This window comes from Myiozetetes cayanensis, unplaced genomic scaffold, assembly GCF_022539395.1.
Source record: "Myiozetetes cayanensis isolate MyiCay16 unplaced genomic scaffold, myiCay2020 scf1, whole genome shotgun sequence".
Taxonomy (NCBI): domain Eukaryota; kingdom Metazoa; phylum Chordata; class Aves; order Passeriformes; family Tyrannidae; genus Myiozetetes; species Myiozetetes cayanensis.
The window spans coordinates 140,544,184-140,562,737 of record NW_026086604.1 but is presented as its reverse complement, the minus strand read 5'-3'; the positions used below and the strand labels follow the sequence as shown (position 1 = coordinate 140,562,737).

The 18,554-nt window shown below is 40.7% G+C and overlaps 1 protein-coding gene across 1 annotated transcript in view; it reads right to left on the bottom strand.

The window, feature by feature from the left end:
* The window catches only part of ADARB2 (adenosine deaminase RNA specific B2 (inactive)), a 303,763-nt gene that overhangs the window by 90,342 nt on the left and 194,867 nt on the right, over positions 1-18,554 (bottom strand). Inside the window, exon 3 of the mRNA XM_050310843.1 lies at positions 10,507-11,414. Coding sequence (XP_050166800.1) covers positions 10,507-11,414 — 908 coding nt within the window. The remainder of the gene's footprint in view (positions 1-10,506; positions 11,415-18,554) is intronic.

The following is an 18,554-nucleotide window of genomic DNA, read 5'->3' as shown; positions in this document are numbered from 1 at the left end:
AGGCAGCCTGGAAGCTTTTTTTTTCTTTTTTTTTCCCCAGCTTGTCTTTGCAATGTTTCTTTCTCTCCCGCTGCTCAGTTCAGCCTCATTGGCGTTTATCTGGTGACCTGTTGTTATCAAGGGCTCCCCAACAGATCCCTTGGATTTGCACAAGCTGCTACTGGTCTGCCTTGGGGAAGCTTTGCTCAGATATCTGCTTGATTTCAGCTCTTTCTCATGATAAGGATGCTAGTCTGCCTGTAAGGACTATCTAGATTGGTTTGATTGATTGATTTTTGATACATAAAGAAGAATACTAAATTTTTGTTTCTTTCTTTTTGAGAGAGGGAGGCTTTAGATCTCTCTAAGTTCATGAATGTCTGAGAAGAGATGCAGGCAAAGATACAACTTTAGGCTACAGCCCATTCATAAAAGGAAAAATTTCAAAATATCTATGTCAAAGACTAGTAAATCTGAAAGTCATGTTACTTTTTTTTTTTTTTCCTTTTTCATGAACATAGGATTTAAAAGGAAAATCTATGCACTGTAGCTTGTCAGTGTTTTGGGGAATGCTATTAATTTCTTGCCATCAGTGTTCTCCAGATAGCAGTAGTCTATCTCTCTTGTACTTTGATCTCCTTCAAATATAAAACATGAAGCTGAAGTTTCTTGCTCTGGAAAAGCAGAGGGCATCTCCTATCAGTGGGATTATGGTTGTGACCAAAAATAACATACATTTAAATAGAAAGAAAAAAGAGAAGGGAAAAAGAGTTTCTAATTGAGGGTTCATATGAAAGTACTTTGTGGTTTTGTTTTTCAGAATTTTTCTTGTCAATTTGAGTAAAATAGTCAGTGTCTTTAGCAAATAAATAAATTTTAAGATATCTTGCTGTCTTCTCCAATTAGTAGCCAGCATCAGGTGGAAGGGCAAATACAATCCACAGAGTTCTTCAGCCACGCTGAGATACTTGCCAGGGTAAATGTTGATGGTTCAGGTCATGCCCAAACCATCAGAGAATCAGGCAGATATGTATGAGTTATGATCAGCAGGAATGTACTGCAGCAATGAATGTTTATTTTTGAAGAAGTCAAGCACAGAGTGGACAAAGATATCATGCCAAAAACTCATGCCTGCCGTTCTGGTAATATCCATGTAATTCTATATAAGAAAAAATCCTGATTGGCCTTTAATTGAGCACTGAAGGAAGAACATGAACATGCAATGCCACAAAAGGCAGTAAAATATGACAAAGGTTTTAATGTGTTGTCAGTCCTTGCTGGGAATAGCAAAACCCTTGGGCCTAGTTGCAAGCTCAATGATCCATATGATCCATAGGAATGAATGTGCCAGGGCTTTTTTGGTTTTCTTAGGTAAGAGTTGATAACTACCTTTAGCAACTGTGAATGTGTTTTCCAGAACGGTGACCCTCGTGGGTGATTCCTCATCTCTCCATGTGATTGTGTTATAGCTGCTATATACATTATTGTAGGACACTATTTTCATGCTGCTTCCCAAGTGGTGCCTGCTAACTTCTGACCCAGAGAGCAGTTTTAACAGCTATATGATATGTTTCTTTTTTTCATGCAAACTGCTGATATTCAGACACAAAAGATTCAGTGTGTTTCTCATTTGTATCTTGTAGTGTGCATCTGCTTCTCATTTCTGCCATCACCATGAGCCTTCAAGGAACTTGACTTTATGCCTGTTGTGCTACCAACCACTGCTCCCTATTCTTTTTCTAGCTTGTTTTCTGATTTTATGTCTGCTTGATGTTGATGGCCACTGCCTTGGTTTGCAGAGGGCTTCTGTGCAGTTGGGTCAGGTTAAAACAAGAATGTTTGATTCCTACATCTCTCTTGGACAGTGTTTCTCTGCAATGACCAGGACAACCAAGCCCTAAAAGTGCCTTGTGGTGCTGTTATGAGCTGTTCTCCACATGACGAGAGCACAGGGGTCATTAGGCACATGGGGTTGGAATAACTTATATGTACATCAAAGAGAGTAGAAGAAAAGAGGGGTTTGATTCAGGAGTAATGAGTTTATTCTCCAATATCCCTGAGAGGATTATTCCTTAAAAGAATAGGGTAAAGTTGATTTGGATAAGAACTAATTATCAAACAAGAAATTAAGCCAGTGTAGCTGTCTCCACCCTCCCCACCAGACCTTGGAGACTCACATTATTCCTTGTGTTTAACCTAATAAAGCAATGACCCACATAGGAGGGAAAAGAGTTGATTGTAGTTGTTTCTGTGAGTATTAATGCCCAGTTCATAGAAGATGGCCTCAGAATAGGAACTCAACAAGGAAATGACAAGAACAGAAGAACTTAGAAATCATGGGATACTTAGAATATTTTTCTGAACAAACAAAACCATTAATTTTGTTCCTTGACTATGTTTGATTCGGGAATGTTCTCTTTCCACCTTTAGTTTTTAAAGGTGAACTACATAAAGAAAACAGAAGAAGAAACAGCACACAAGGAATTTGTGCAGCAAATTATTGTGGCTTCAGTAGGATGGGCTCAGCTGGGTGACATCTCATTGTAGCACTGATGTTAAGGTATCATCATCTGAATTCAGCTCTGATTATGAGGCTGGTGTCTGGAGCAGATGTTGTGACAAACAGGTTAAGAGCAATCACACTTAGGTGTTTCCATATCAAATGACTACTCCAGTTCAGAAGAGAAATTGGAAATAATAGTTAGCTTGCTTGGAAGTAGACTTTGACTTGTCAATTAGAAAACTAGAAAGGATGAAAAAGCAACATGAATTTGTCTAAGCACTATATTGCAGTATTTAAGGTAGAGGGAAAAAGTTTTATGGATGCATTAATATTTTATGTGTCAGAATTCAGTTTAAGAAGTTGATGGGTATCATGAGACACAGGCAATATTGACTGCTTTAATTGAATAAAACTTTGTGATGAAAAGAGATGGATAATTTACCCCATTTCCCAGGGATTATATGTATTTATCTCCCATTTCTATTTCTCAGGAGTTTATAAAAACATTTTATCTTAACAAAAGTTCACATCATGCATCATGCACATGCAAAAAGAAAAAACTACCCTTGCTCTAATAAATTTTGTTTCCATTAGAGACCCAAACTCATTTGTAAGATGTTCATATAAAGAAAGCACTACATGAACAACAGAGGATTTTACTACCTGAAAGAACCTGAGCAAATTCTCTGTTTGGTTGTATAAATGTCTAAACACATAACTCACACTTTTACATCCAGGATAACAAGTCCAAAGTCTGTTCTGTCCATTGCTTCTCAACAATCCTAAGACTAAGTCCTAAATATATTCCACCCATTGATTTTTATGATCTGCATGCTATTTTTTGTGTGTGTATGTGTACATAATCCTTCCAAGTTGCAGTATGCATGAACAGCCTAGCTGAGATGAAGGGCCAGGAGAAATCTTGGTTTTTTCCATGACTACTACACAAATGCACTCTTTAAAAGCTGACAGATGCAATAAAATAAAATGGACAAAGATGTTGCCCGCTATCAGAGGGAAGGAAGCAATCCCTCTGCTGCGTGTGGCACTGGGATTCTCAGCAGCATCACTGGGGAAACTGGAGGCTCTGAGCTGCTGCCCTGTCAAAGGTGCATTGGCATTTTGTGGTTAGTTTTCCCCTCACACAATGATCTGCCTGCCACACGGCTGGCACAAGGACCACAAGAGGGAGGTAGTCATCGTAAAATAAATGGTAGGAGCTTGCTTCCAGTACACTGTACATAGGAGGAAAAGTCTGTTTGAATAATTAAGGCTTCCTAGATGTGACTACAGATAAAAATAGATAAAGAATGTGGTCTTGGCATGACTGTAACACTCCAGCTCAAACAGCAAAGGCTTTGCATGGAACTCAACCAAAGAAAAATTCACTCTGGGCGCTTGTATTACAGCTCCATTTAGTGGAGTGGAACGATCATGGCTCGTATTAAGTAGGTAATAATGAAGCATCATAAACAAAGTCAGTATGCAAGTCCAAGATTAAGTGGCAGCTTTAACGAGGTCCAGCTTGCCAGGAGCTTTTTGAAGTGTCCCTAGCTCACTTACAAAGCCAGAAAACAACAAAGGCAACTCTGACAGCTGTGAGAGTGTCTGGTTTAGAAGGAGATTTTATGTCTGGATGACACCAGACTGGGATTCAGCTTTCATGTACTAACTAGCTTTGCTTGTTGCTGGAGCCCTGATCATTCTGCACAAACTATCTTGCCCTAATGGGTTGCACAAATAATAATTCTTCACAAATAAGATCCACACCATCAGCTTCCCAGATAGGCAAGGTTGGTTTGTCGTGGTAAATAGCTGAAGTCAGCAGAGTCCACGCTGTGTCTCACTAGCCATGTTTAATAAGCAATCTAAACTCTGAAGGGAAGAAATCAAATGTTATTTCTGTGGATGGATAGTATGAAGTATTTACAACTGCTAAAGGGTTAAAAGAGCTGCCAGCAGCCAATTTAGATGGTTAAATCAGATTTACCCTACTCTAAATGCACCATAATCACTGTGGACCCTTCATAGTCTTTATAAAGGAAAATTAGATATTTTTGCTTTTCCTTTTTTTCAGAGAAAGAAGAGTTTTGGATTGCTTATAAACTTAAATTATGTAAGTGTATATACATTTGAGAAAGATGTCTTTCAGCCTTAAAGATTTTTTCCTTGAAGATATTACAATTATTTTTTCACTTCTGTAAATGAAGATTAGCCATTCATTAACTAATTATCATGATTATTACAGTTCTCTTAAGTATTATGAATTAGGTGAGTGGTACATTTAGGATTTAACATCTCTGTTAGAAGAGTTTTGTTTAGCATACCTAATGCTCTAAAAGCCTCAGGCCTCTATATCATATAGGACTTAAAGACAAGTACAGGGGAATCTTTTGGGGATCCTGTTGGAGTTATCATGGCTGGGAGTTACATGGTACAGCAACTGAGGAGCAAAAGACACTTCTTTCTGCAGCAGGAGCTGCAGCATTACCATAGCCCAGGTGATGCAAAGTAATGCGTTATTTTGCAGTGATAACTGGTTTTCATGTGCAAACCCTTTGATGTGTCTACATATATGTTCTGATGCTATGAAAGCAAGTGACCAGAGTCTTTTCTACCCTGTTAATTTATTTCTAGTAATTCCATGTAGGTAGCCCTTCTGCATCTCCCTTTGATCTTGCATAGATTATATCCTTTAAAACATGGTCAACTCATCTAAGACTCAAGCTATAATCTGTCTGGGGCAATAATTATCTTTTATGTTGAACTTCTATGAAGGGTGAGGGGGTGGTCCTCGTTCTTCATCTGTAAGCCTAAAAGTGACTACAATCTTATTAGCATCCAAGATAATAATAACAGTATAAAATACTCTGATGCTGTGCCTCTAAATTGGTTCTACTGCCATTGTTTTGCTTAAGAAACCATAATCCTATAAATGTCTTGATTGCCTGTAGCTCTGATTATAAAAAGCAACTTTCCCCACCTATAGAGTCAGTAATAGATGGTTGAAAATCAAACATTATTTGTATTGCAGAGGCATGTGTCTGGTCCCCACCATTCCTCTTTCTTGCATCCCCCTGTCAGGAGCTACACATAACACCTATCAGCTGTTTCTCTTTGTGCAGCAGAAAACAGAGAAGGGTATAAAACAATGTACCTGCTCACTTGACCACAGAGCTCTTCGCAGAAACGTGATGGAACAGCTCCTCGAAGCTCAACGCCTGCTCCGTGTGCTGCTGCTCTTAACATTGGAGTCAAATCTATCACTGCCAACCTCAGCCCTGGCTTAATTGCGACACGGGCGAGAGGGCACGGTTGCAAGGAAGTTGGCAAACAAGGATAGTGAGAGAAATAAAGTGAAGGAGGCAGAAACAACTGACACAGCATGAAAATGAACCAGCTTGGCAACACAGGGAAACAGGTTTCTGGAGGGAAATGGGTGAGAGGTGTGGGGTATGGGGCTTTCCCTGACATGGTGGTTGTTCTTTCCATGGTACTGCCACCTTCACACCAAGGTGACACTGAAGTTAATTGGCAGGAATCCTTGACCTGCTTGAGGTAAAGAATCTTAGCAATAGGGATACTGAGGTTGTTTCAGCCAGGAAATGAAGCTTTTGGCAAATAGGGGATTTAGCTGGATTCAAAAGGTTAGCTGTATTTGCCAAAGGAAAAAACCTGCTTCTTTTTGATGATATACACACAAAACACAATGAGGTTTCGTTTAAATAAATAAATTGACAACCACTGCTCTGGTTGTTCTGGATGTGAACCAGTACCAGCAGCGTAAAGCCATTTCAAAGCAGAGTGAATGTGATTTTCACACCTATTCTTTTCTAATTTAGGTCCTTTTGAAATCCAAGCACTCCTCTATTACTAATTTGTTATGGCAATATTAATTAATGGTTTTGCTCTACAGCAGTAAGAATGCTGTTTAGACTGAGGTAGATTCGAAGGACTTAAAGGTTAGAAAAACAATCTGTAAGTTGGTCAGATGCAGTTGAGGGTCACCCTGATCTCCTGAAATGAGCACACTGTACTTGGAAACCCTGGGAGTCTGTGCATGAATTCCTGGCAGTGCAGACTCATTAGGGCTGGTTAGGTCAGCACTCTCTGATGTTGCCTCCTGTTTTGCAATATAAGAACATGAGCTTCAAAGGTGGGGAGAAACAATTGTTAGATTTCCATAAAAACTGATAATTGAAGACATTGCATATTATTTGATGGGCAGTAAGAGTTCAGACCAAGTATGCTAGAAAACAAGGAGCAATATTTAGTGACTTATAGAAGGTGCAGTGATTCACTGTAATTGCCATTCTCCTGACTCACTTTATCTCTGCCATGAGTTTAGCAGATCTCCAGGTTTCTATCCTGCCTATTTTGATCAACACGGTATGCCCAGACTCAGACCATCAATAGTATTTATCTTACACTTCAGTGCAAAGCACAGATAAAATATCTGGTTTGAAGAGGAACTGGCAAATCTTGTGACCATTTCAGCTGGTTCTTGGATTATCTCAGCTGCCTTCTGTTCACCCTATACATGGGCAAGAGCTCAGGTCTCCCAATCACCATTGTGGCAGCACAAGACTCACAGAAGTGGATTAATGTACTGCTGATGGCAGTAAAGAAAGCATAACCTCAATTATTTTGACTTTAAATTATGAGATTATTTTTTTTCTGGTGTAAATTGTAATATAGTTTTGTTTTCCTTTTGGGTATAAGTTTGCAGTTAGCACCAAACATATTGTGCAGCAATCACATGAAAAAAAGTAGGAGGCACAGTGATGGTCTTTTAAGAAAGCACTGGTTTTGTAAAGTGCTCAGAATTTCACACTGTGTTTTCAGCATTAGCAGGTGAGGGGCAGGAGAGGCAGATGAAAAAGCAAGTTGGATTGCAGATGACCCAGGGAACTGACCTATTTCTGGCTTTGCTATTTTTGTAGTTCTTTGTTTCACCTGAATCCGAAGAGATCAAGGTGATAGGATTTTACATCCATACTCTGCATTTCCTGGTGGTTCAGGAAGGCTCCTGTGTAGACAGCACTTCTCAGGACAGACTGAAGGGTATAGAATCATGGAGTCATAGACTTATTAAGGTTGGAAGAGACTTCCAGGATCATCAAATCCAACCTTTGACTCAACACCACCATGCCAATTAACCACAGCACTAGGTGCCATGTTCAGTCATTTCTTGAACACCTCCAGGGATGGTGACTCCACTACCTCCCTGGGCAGCCTGCTCCAATGCTTAACCACCCTTCCAGTGAAGAAATTCTTCCTGATGCCCAGCCTGAACTTCCCCTGGCACAGCTTGAGGCTGTGTCCTCTCGCCCTGTCGCTGATTGCCTGGGAGAAGAGGCCAATCCCCATCTGGCTACAACCTCCTTTCAGTTAGCTCTTCTTATGGTGTTTCTTTTGATGTTTTAAACTGAATCTCCCTTAGCCAGCAGAAAAGTGTCTGTCAGTCCAAAGCCATGCCCAAGGCCCAGGCTGAGGGGCACCAGGTCCCCTGGGAGCCCTGATAAACAAGGTAGAAATATGAGTGGTTTAGAGGCCCAGCTCCTAAGGACATCTGATTTTTTTTGACACTGATTTGGACACTGTGAAATCTAAAAGTTCAGGATAACTGGACTATCAATGTTACAAGATTTTTGGCTATTTCCTGTTTCCAGTAAGGCTGTAATCAGGAAAAGCCAGATTGTGGTCACCTACACATCACCAGTAACAGCAACGGAAACAGAAGCAGAGACACACAAAGTTGGAACAATAATGAAGCACAATAGAACTACAGTTGCTCCTTATTCTGTGATGAAATCAATCCTTCTTAACAAATTCTCCCTCTAAGCTGTTTGGATTTCAGGGTGCTCTCCTGCTTTTAAATAGTTATGGACATAAACCAAGCCTACTAAGTAGGCATAGTTTTGAAATCTGGGCTTGAAACGTGTCCTTGAAAATGTGGTTCACATAAGATCAGAGAGACAAGAAAGAGCTGAAACAATGTTTGGAGCAGCCAGCTCTGACCAGGGCTCATTGAGAGCTGCACTGTCCCCAGTATGGTTACACCACTTTGACCAACCAGCCCGATGGGCTGAATGAAGCAGTGAGCAAAGGCAGTCACTTGATGGGATGCTGAATAACACAGTGAGAACAAGAAAAGGTGCTTCTGGATTTAATGCTTAAGCTGTAACCCAGCTGAAGTCAGTGGAAACAGGTCTATTGGTTTCTAAGGAAGTTAAGGCTTAAGGGAGCAACTCAAACTCAGGTTTTGTGTCACAGCTGCTATATCTGTTGATGAGAGCAGCTAGTAAGGAGGTCAGCAGAAATCAGTGTTAAGGCTTATCTCTCAATTAATGTGCTGAATGCTGGCATTAAAAGTGCCCGAGTAATCTCTTAGTTGGACAATACGTAACCACTCAAAAAATACTGACAGAGAAAGTTCAGTGACACCTTTTCACTGACATTTAAACTTCCAGAACAGTGAGAAGAAGAGGACAAGGAGGGTAGCAGTCTGCAGAAAGGAGAAAAGACCATAAAAAAGGGAACATAGACTGAAGAATGTGCCGCCTAGTGAACAACTGGAGACTGAGGTAAAGTGTGATATTCAGGTAGAAGGTGATTGTGAAGCCAAGCAACCAGGGAATATTTCAGAGAGCTCAGGAACTGAATCAGTGATACTTGTGGTGCAATTTCAGAATGTGACAAACCATCAGTTGAGGAATGCACAGAATTTACCTGCTGACACACCCAGCAAAGTTCACTGGGGTAGCAAAGCAGCCAGCAGAATGGGACTACTTCTTACCAGAATTAATTTGGGTAGGAAACAGTACAGGTATCTCATTGAAAACTATGTGTACTTTGAAGGAGCGTTGGAAGGATGAAACTGCCAAGTTGGCCAGGGTTTCCAAAATGCCTGCAAAGCACGGTGTGAAGATCACTGCTATTACTGAGCTATGTTATTATCCTGCTGGTTCATGGATTTTGAAAATCAGAATTAAAAGAAAGAGCTGGAGGACTATGGTGTATTTTAGAACTTCTCAGATTTGTCATGTTTCCTTTTTGGAAACACAGGAAGGAAACTTACGGGTCAACAAATAAAATTCCTGGGTCCTGCAGGCAATCATGTCATCTAAAGGACGCCTCTCCTGTGAAACTCCTTGAACATATAATGCACATCGTTACTAATGTTAATGAGAAATGCTACTCATAATTTGCATTTACAAATTACTTAAGGATTTTGAAGTGTTCTTTCATATAATATGCTCATTTTTATTTCAGGCATGTTGAATTTAAATGACTTGCCTAGGGTCTCACAGCAAGCCCACAGCAGAATGGCTCTTAGTGCTCCCAGTGCTTTGCATTAAACCTTGGACATGAACAGCTTTCTTCATAAAGGGAGTTTTGTATTGGTAGATCACCTCCCAGTGCTGGTGAATCAAACCTTTTCTGATAGTGCAAACAAATCAATAAATTACTTGAATGCATGTAATGCTTCCCAGTGTCTTCCAATCCTGGCTTCCTTTGAACTTAGAAAATGGACACAAGTCTGAGTAACACTAAGATACCTTTGGCATATGACCAACTATGAAATTTTGATGTGTGAAGTATGTACCTCATAAAAAAAATAACTCTAAAAGGAGGAGATGGGATGACATCCTTCTGTTTATGGTCTCCTTTCTGTAAAGAAGGATACAGTACCACAGAATGACCTGATTTTTCCACCTGTGTCAATGCTATCATTGTCTCTAGCAAATTGAAATGTTGATATTTCTGCTTAAATTTTGGCCTCTCATCTATGCCTCTTATGGAAAAGGTTGAAAACTGTACCCAACGATTTCAGGATACTATTTCCAAGCTTTAGCCTGTGGCATCTGGCTCTTTCTATGAGAAACAAGTTGTTTTGTGGCTTGGCACTTGCTGTAACATCAGAGGAACCATCTGGTAGAACAGTAACACCTGCAGCAATACCAATCCCACTCATCAAAAGGGTTCCTCCAGCGTGGGGGTAGCTACCCAGGAGCTCTCACCTGTGGCAAATGGTGACATTTACTCCTGCTGGGAATGTGGCTGGGCAGCCGAATGTTAAAGAGGGCCTGCAGGGCTGCCTGTGCTGCTTGACCCTTGGCCAGCTTCTTGCTACGTCCTGAGCCTTCAAACGTTCTGCCGTCCACTCGCACGGCCATCACAAAGCTCTTGATGTGCTGCTTCTCCACTGTCTCCGACAGGCAGACGTACCGCAGGCCTGACCGCAGCTCGTTCAGCAGCACCACCGGGTTCTTCTCGCTCTCGGCTTTGGATGCCACCCTGTGCTTGCTCTGCTTCCCGTGGCCCATTAAGTCCAGCGTGTGGCAGAGCAAGCGCCCGTGTCGGTAAGCGGTGGAGAGCAACTCGTTGTTAACGGGGTTGTAGACTGAGAAGTCCTCACTGTGTGTAGATGGTTCAAACTCCTTGAACAGAGTGTCTGGAAAGTCTGCTTGATCAGAAGTAAAGTCCGTGGATGGGTTGATGCAGTTTCCCATGGCGAAGTGGGCTTGGCAGGCGTTGGGGAACTGAACGAATGACTTCAGGGCCAGCTCCGCGGCACGCATTTTGGCTTTCTTTTTTGTGGGCCCCGTGCCTTCAAATGTAAGTCCATTTACTTCCACAGCAACAGCAAAGACGGGAGCATGCACTGGACCTGTCTGAGAAACCATTTTATATTGTAGTCCTGGTTTAAGTTCGTGTAGCTGAACCAGAGCGTTCTTTGGCGTCACTGACCACGAAACTTTCTTCCAGATGAGCTGGAGTTTGCAGAAATGGCCATTGTTGCCTTCCTCTAAGGGTCTTTTTCTCTTACTGCTAGGTGTTCCCCCTCTTGCCCTCTCAGTAGAGGCTATTGGATGATCCTCCAGGTTGCCAATGTTTCGATTTTCCTTTACTTCTGCACTGCTGGTACCTGTCAGTAAAGAAAGAAAAAAACTCATATTACAGTTATCATGATGTTAGCTGACATTATGCCTAGGGCTGGCAGAATAGCTTAAAAAAAAAAAACCATAATGATAAATATCCTTGCTCAGCCCTTTCGAGGAGTTTTCCTCAAATATCTGTAAAATCATTGGTTTATTATTTATAGCACAGATTTTTTTTCCTAGATCCTGAATGTTTACTTGTCCCTAAAAGGTATACTTCTGTTAGTCATTAGCCTTCTGTTTTAAAAAAAGGTTACATCATTCAAAGATGAAGCATAACAGATGCCATGTGACTTAAATGAACTGCTGGATAATTACTAATAAAAAGTGAATAGCTTGCAAAGTTCCCTTAGGCTTTCTATAATCCATGTGGGTGAATACTTATGAACACATTATTAGAAATCAGAAATGATTCCCAAATGATTCACAAACAGAAAAATGGGCCAATGCATTGAATAATCTATTTGCAATGAATAAGTTGGCCATCGCTGCTTATACCATAGGCTCTTGTGTTGTCATGAATCCAGCCTAGAAAATGATCTGACAGACCTTTCTAGCATTGGAAACAATGATTTGGTCTGGACTCATATCCTAGTTTACTAAGTGAATGCCTTTCTGTCAAATTCAATTGCAGATACTCATAGTCCTTGCATCATCAACAACTAATCTAAATGAGACCAGGAAAAGCCAGAGCATCATGATGGGAACAATTACTGATGTAAAGAATGATCTGTGTCAAAGAAAAGCAATGGGAGAGAGTGACTGCCAGGAGTGCCAGGAAGAGAATGAAATGACAATGGGGAGCTATGGAGGGAGTACTCTGTTGTTGTTGAGCCAGTGAATCCCCCACTGCTCTGAACTATGCTTGTGCAATGTCCGTGCTGTGAAGCAATGCCCTGCTGCAGCAGAGGCAGGACTGAGAATGGAGATTCATCTCACTGAGGTCCTGAATGAGACACAAAATATGCTGCTGTCTAAATAATCATCCTATAACATTTCTGTCATTTCTGATGAGTTTGTTTAAATGTGTTGCACCTCTGATACATCCTTCAGTCCTCCTGTGCATTCCTTGGGGCAGAGACAAGCAGAGGAATTAAATATGAGTGTAACCAACCAACCTATGAGGCAACTCATCCCTGGAGCAATGCACCTCCCTTTCCAAGCAGAGCACTGTGTTTCTGCCTGCTTTACTGTGACCAGCACTAGGCACGGAGCCTTTCCTGTGGTTTGTTATTGTCAGACACTGGCATGACACCTGCACAGGCTGTGTCAGTCCCATGCCCAGAGAAGGTCCTTGTGGTCCTTAAAGGACAGAGAATAGTCCTCCCTTTGGGAGGGGCTGTGGCTGTGGCCGTGGCCATGTTTGGTTTCCTCTCTGCCCTGAGATACAAGTTGGCTGCAAGGATGGAAGGGATGAGCTCCCTGCATAAGCCCTGAGAAACTTCTGTTGGAGTGCTGTGCCTGCTACATCATGGTATTAGGCTGGGTTGACATGCACAGGAACCTGCAGAGGATTATGTGGAACAAACCATTGTGATAAAAAAACCTCCTTTACATCCTGACTCATTACACTGTTATTAAGTACCAAAAACCTTTTCACCATCAGAGCACTAATTCTACACTAGTGAAAGCTGTTCCACAGAGAGCAGATTACTGCTTAGACAGGAGTAAAAATCATGGCTCAAATGCCACATATGGAGGCCCATTTGGAGGACTGAGTCTTTAGGCTCCTTGTTCTGAAAACCCTTCAGCACAGAGTGAGCTTCCAGGCTGTGCCTATGTCTCGCCAAAGGTTCTTGCAGAGTTGTCTTCTGCATTGCTTTGCTGAGGCAGAATGTGAACTGACAAATTAAGGTCTTAGTGACTAGTTAATTTTTAGTTTCTGAAACTAAGAGGAGAGAATGAAGACAAATGAGGAAGGAAAGCAAAAGAAAAACATAATAGAAAAAGAAAAGTTTCATCATATGGCATTCAACTGTATAAAATATAACATCTTTAAACCAGCCTCTCTGGAAATAAGACATTTAAAGGTCACGATAACTAAGGCACAGGGATAATGTGGTGTTTCTTCACTGAGTTCAAAACTCTCTTTATAAAAACTCTGATCTGAGGGGAAAGGACATGCCAATTTTAACTTCCTCTATCCAGCATGGCATTGGCTTTGGCCAGCCATTTTCCATCATGACCCTTTCTCATGTTTGCACTCATAAGATGTCTCTTTAGTTGTGTGCATTTTTTAAAATAAAGAAGAAATATTTGATGCAGACATATTTTCTAGCAGAAAGCAGATTTGGTTCTGTATTTCACACCACCTCTCTCATCTTACCTAATAGGTTTTTACAGAGCCAATTATGGTACATAATGATATTGTAGCCAGGAAGCATGAAAAGAAAGATAGCTTCTGCTTCACAAAATATTCAGGTCTGAAAAGAATTTGTATTGATGATGCACCACTGAATAGGAAAACTCAAGGGGTGATTTGTTTTTATAATTCATATTGTCTTATGCCAACTGTTTTTTCTTTCATGGTCAGAGAACGACAGATTTGTGAACATGAATGTCTGACCTTAACATCTTATCTTAACCAGCCTCAATAAAACAGTGGTTAACTAAAACCACGGGAACATAAAATAAACATTTCTTGTTTGTCTTAAATTGTGTCTATGAAACTGTCTAGTCCAGGCTTTGGCCAGCAGAGAGCTTGCATTGATGCAGTGAAAAAAAATGCAGAGATCAGGCACAAAGGATATGTGGACAAAGCTGGGCATGCACGATGGTGACACGCTTGTATTTATGGTGTGTTTTGGCCTAGTCATAGTAAAGGAAATCCATGTTAGTATCCTTAAAGTCAACCAGCTTTCAGAGGACCTGATCCTGAAACACCAGGAAACAGCTCAGTTTTTCCCAGACCTCAGCTGGAGCTGTAACAGCCAAAATTCACCATGGCATGTAAATCAGAGGCAGCTTAAACCAAGGGAGTACCTCAGAAAGTCTGGGAGCCTGATGGACTTGCGTGATACCTGGAAGCCGCCAGGAAATGTGGAATTACTTTATACTTTCAGGTATCTTTGAAATAGGAAATCTTTGAAATGTGTCTTTTATGAGACCTCTGTGTAGCAGACATAAGATTACCTCTCTAATGGTGGCACATGTAGTTCTATTGTGAAAGTCAGACAAAGCAGGCAAATGACACCAAACTACGCAAGATAAATACTATAAGAAGCTGTAATAGAACAATCACAGGCAATTTTAGAAATGAAGAGCACTAAAAGGAAAGGGGTAAGTCAGAGGATGCACACAGAGAAAATGCAAAACTGTGTATCATTTTCAGTCCTGTTATCTCTCATAATATCTTTGTTCTTGAGTTCTCCAAACACATTTTGGGAAAAAAGAAAGGTAATAAATTATGGCTCTTCTATGATGAAAGGTTGGAGAATAATAACATTATAAGGGGATGGAGTTAAAAAAAAAAAAAGGAGGAAGAAAAAGATCATAAATTTTGGCAATAGTTTCTAATTTATTGTGTAAGTTTTCTAAAAAAGTCCCACAGCTTTGCACTGTAATATGTCTTCAGGTAACTTTATTCATTGATTTTTGCAGTTTCATAAGCAACGGGAGACATTATGATCTTGACTTTGCTTCAGTAATTGAATGTGAGAGAGGACAGCAGTTAGTGAAATATATTTATTTATGCACTATTCCTCACTCTTCTGTCTGCTCTTTCATGTTTTTCTCCTTTTGGTCATTATGCACAGTAGAGTTAACCTAGAGAGTTTGCATCATCAAGAGCATTTCAGAACTATAATGCATCACTAATATTGACACTGCCTATGTCTCTAGGTCGAAAGGGCTCTGCAGAACTAACCATCCGATACTCCATGCTACATTTGAAGAGATAATATTGTTCCTCTTGAAGGTTATTCTGCTGCCAAGCCAGCTTCTAGGGAGGATGGGAGAGGAGAGGTGGAAGGCGGCATCTTCATTTTGGCTGGTACCTTTATTTTGGCTGGCATCTTTACTATTGAACTGCAATGGGCACTACAGTATTGTAAAGCTGTGGTATATTGAAAGAGAGAATTTGCAATCTCTGTAGTATAGCAAACTCCTGATTCAATGATAACTCTGACATAGGCGGTTACTGTCTTTAGAAATGTTTAGTAAACACTGTATTTCTATCAACACATTTTTAACAATACAGGTAGGACTTAATTCTTTTTTCTGTCTTTTGATGTCTAACCCTTGTTTAACTTGCTTATCTAGAGTATATATTTGCTGTTCATCTATATCACATTAACTGCAGAGGCTAGAAGGATTGACTTCCATAATTTCTGGCATACTTGAAAGTGAAAAATCTTAAATCAGAAGTAATAGGTATGAACCCAGCAGCCATGGCATCTTTGTCCAAGGTCAGCTACTACGTCAAATGCAATGTAGGGAAGTCTCCTCTTGCAAGCAACATAGCATTTTCATACAGTTATTGAATCCACAACAGAGGTTTGAGAACTATTCTGATGGGATTTTTAGGTCGATACTCTTGACTTTGGAATAACAAACCCGGAACTAACAACAGAAATAATTCCTTCCTCTCTTACATGACAACACGCATATTTTTAAACCTTAATGTAAAAAGACTAGGTAAACCATGACTTCTCTGTGGCTACGGAACCCTCCTCTCCAGCATCAGCTCCCTCTGCAGACCCTGGGGAGAAGTATATGCTGCACTGAGCCTGTGTTTATGTCAGCATTCCATAATGAGACCTGCAGGAATCATATGTTCCTGCTGGAGGTACAACCCAGATTCAAAAGTGTCTGTGTCTGGTGATAGTCTGCCTTGATCCCACGGCATAGTGTGGATGGAACGGTTAAAGATTAGGGACAGGCATAGGTTTGTAACATCATGAAAGGCAGGCAGGCAGGCAGCGAACAGGGAAAGATTATTCACTGTTTCATACAATCCCAGCACTAGAGACAGCAGGCTTGAAGCAATAAAAGGGTGCACTTTTTGACAGCACTCTAAATCACTCCCTGTTCCTGGCTGTTTTTGAGATCAGAAGTATCACTGGGCTCTGGAGAGGACTAGACAGGTCTGTTGATGTCTGAGAAATATGATGATTGAGGTGCAAACTCTAGCAGAATAAATTTTTGCTAGGTGCTAGAAAGATATACCAAGGGGAGGATCCCCATTTAAATGTCCTTTTTCTCAGTCCGTCACTAACAACAAATGCTGAAGACACTGCACAGAGCTAAACTTCCTATTTCTAATCCTCTGTGACACTTCTTATGTTCTTAGGTACAACTGACTTCTGGAGATGAATAGGTCCTTTTCTTGCATGTTCACGATTAGGTCTTCATCAGAGACTGAAGATTACTTTATCCAAAATTCCATTCCAAAGGTGCATGGTGACTTTGATCCTTTTTCTAGTATTAGTTCATGGATCACAAACCACAAAAATAGTGTCTATATGCTAATAATCACCTATTGAAAACGCAGGTGTAGTTAACCTTCATGGCCCCCTTTGTAAAGAAGGCCTAAAGGAATGCGAAACAGGATTTGTATCCATTTCAGTTAGTGGAACTCTGCCCATGGATATGGTACAGTATGGGAAGTGACACTCTCACAGGATGCTCAGTGAGCAGAAAACTACAGGGACAAGCAACCCACTTCTCTACATTGCCAGCATTCTCCCGGGCTCCTGTTTAATTGTTTAACACAAAGAAGGTTTCTCTGCTCGTTCAGAGCAAGTCACTGAAGCTCTTTAAAATGCTGAACTACTCCATAGGTACCTGTGTGCTATAGGCTTTAGTGGGATTTATATCACTATACTAGAAGTGAACACTGAAATATGGATGACTTGAAATTAATTCATCCTTTTATTTTTTTCTTTTTTTCTCCAAAGATTCTAATAGTAACACCTAAAATGTGTGCTGTGTACCAAGAAATAAATAGCTGCCTTTTCACTGGAGCATATGTTTGACCAAAAGGAGAGCTGGGTAGGATGACCCTGAAAACAGTGACATTTGCTATTTTTCTTTCAGAAAACATAGCTTACCCTGTCCATGTGAGCTATTTTAAAGCCCACACAGGCACGAAGCTGTCTTGGCATTACAGTAGCAATAAGAAAATGGTGTTACAGTGTTTGGCTTGTACAAACTTCCTACATTACCTAAAAATAACTAAGTAGCACATTTGGGAACTATTACGCAGGAGGTGCCTGCACAAGCTTATCGTGTGCATAATATGTTTCCTGGGTGTGTGTATACTTCTCACATGTCTTCCTGAAAATGTAGCCTTCCTGGGAGCAATTTTGAAGGATTTTCAGGATTTTTTGCCTTTGCTAAGATCTGTAAAAGCCTTCCAGTCACTGTGTGCAGCAGAATGGTGTGATGTCCATGTGATGCTCAGCAGCAGAAAATAGCAGACTGTGCTCCTTCACTCCTCCAGCAGCTCTTCCCCTTGGTGATGCACCATGACCAAACCACAGCAGTTTAGCAACAACAGGGGAAAAATTGCCAATTCCTCCCAGCATCTGACTCTAATAGGGCAACATGTCAGCATGTGTCTGACTGGAAAAGAAACCCATCTGGTAGGTGATACTAAAATGTTGCTCATTTGGTTCAGAAAGCTTCTCTCCTTCTCTCTCTCTTTTTTTTTTTTTTTTTTTTTTTCTTTCTTTTTTTTCTCCCAAGGATTCAAGATTTGTTACAATAAGCAGGGCTGGATAACATGAAATAATTGCTTCTAGGTGAAAAATAGAAGAGCCTACTGAGGGTTATTAAGTCCTAACTGCCCACTCTCACACTTCATTTTCCTCCACCTCCATAGTTATGGACTGAGACAGTTGGCAGAGGTGTACGGATCAAAGAGAATACAGTGGCTGATTTTTAGGTTACATCTACTTTAGGTAATTCTGGTTAATCTATTCTCAATTTGATTTCCTTCCTTCCTTCTTTCCTTCTTTCTTTCCTTTCTTCCTTCCTTCCTTCCTTCCTTCCTTCTTTCCTTCCTTCCTTCCTTCCTCCCTCCCTCCTCTTTTCCTTTTTTTTTTTTTTTTTCTTTTTCTTTTGTTCTCCAGGTCATATCACCGAAGTAAACAGTTTAAGTGGATGTCTCAATCCTGCAGTCTTTA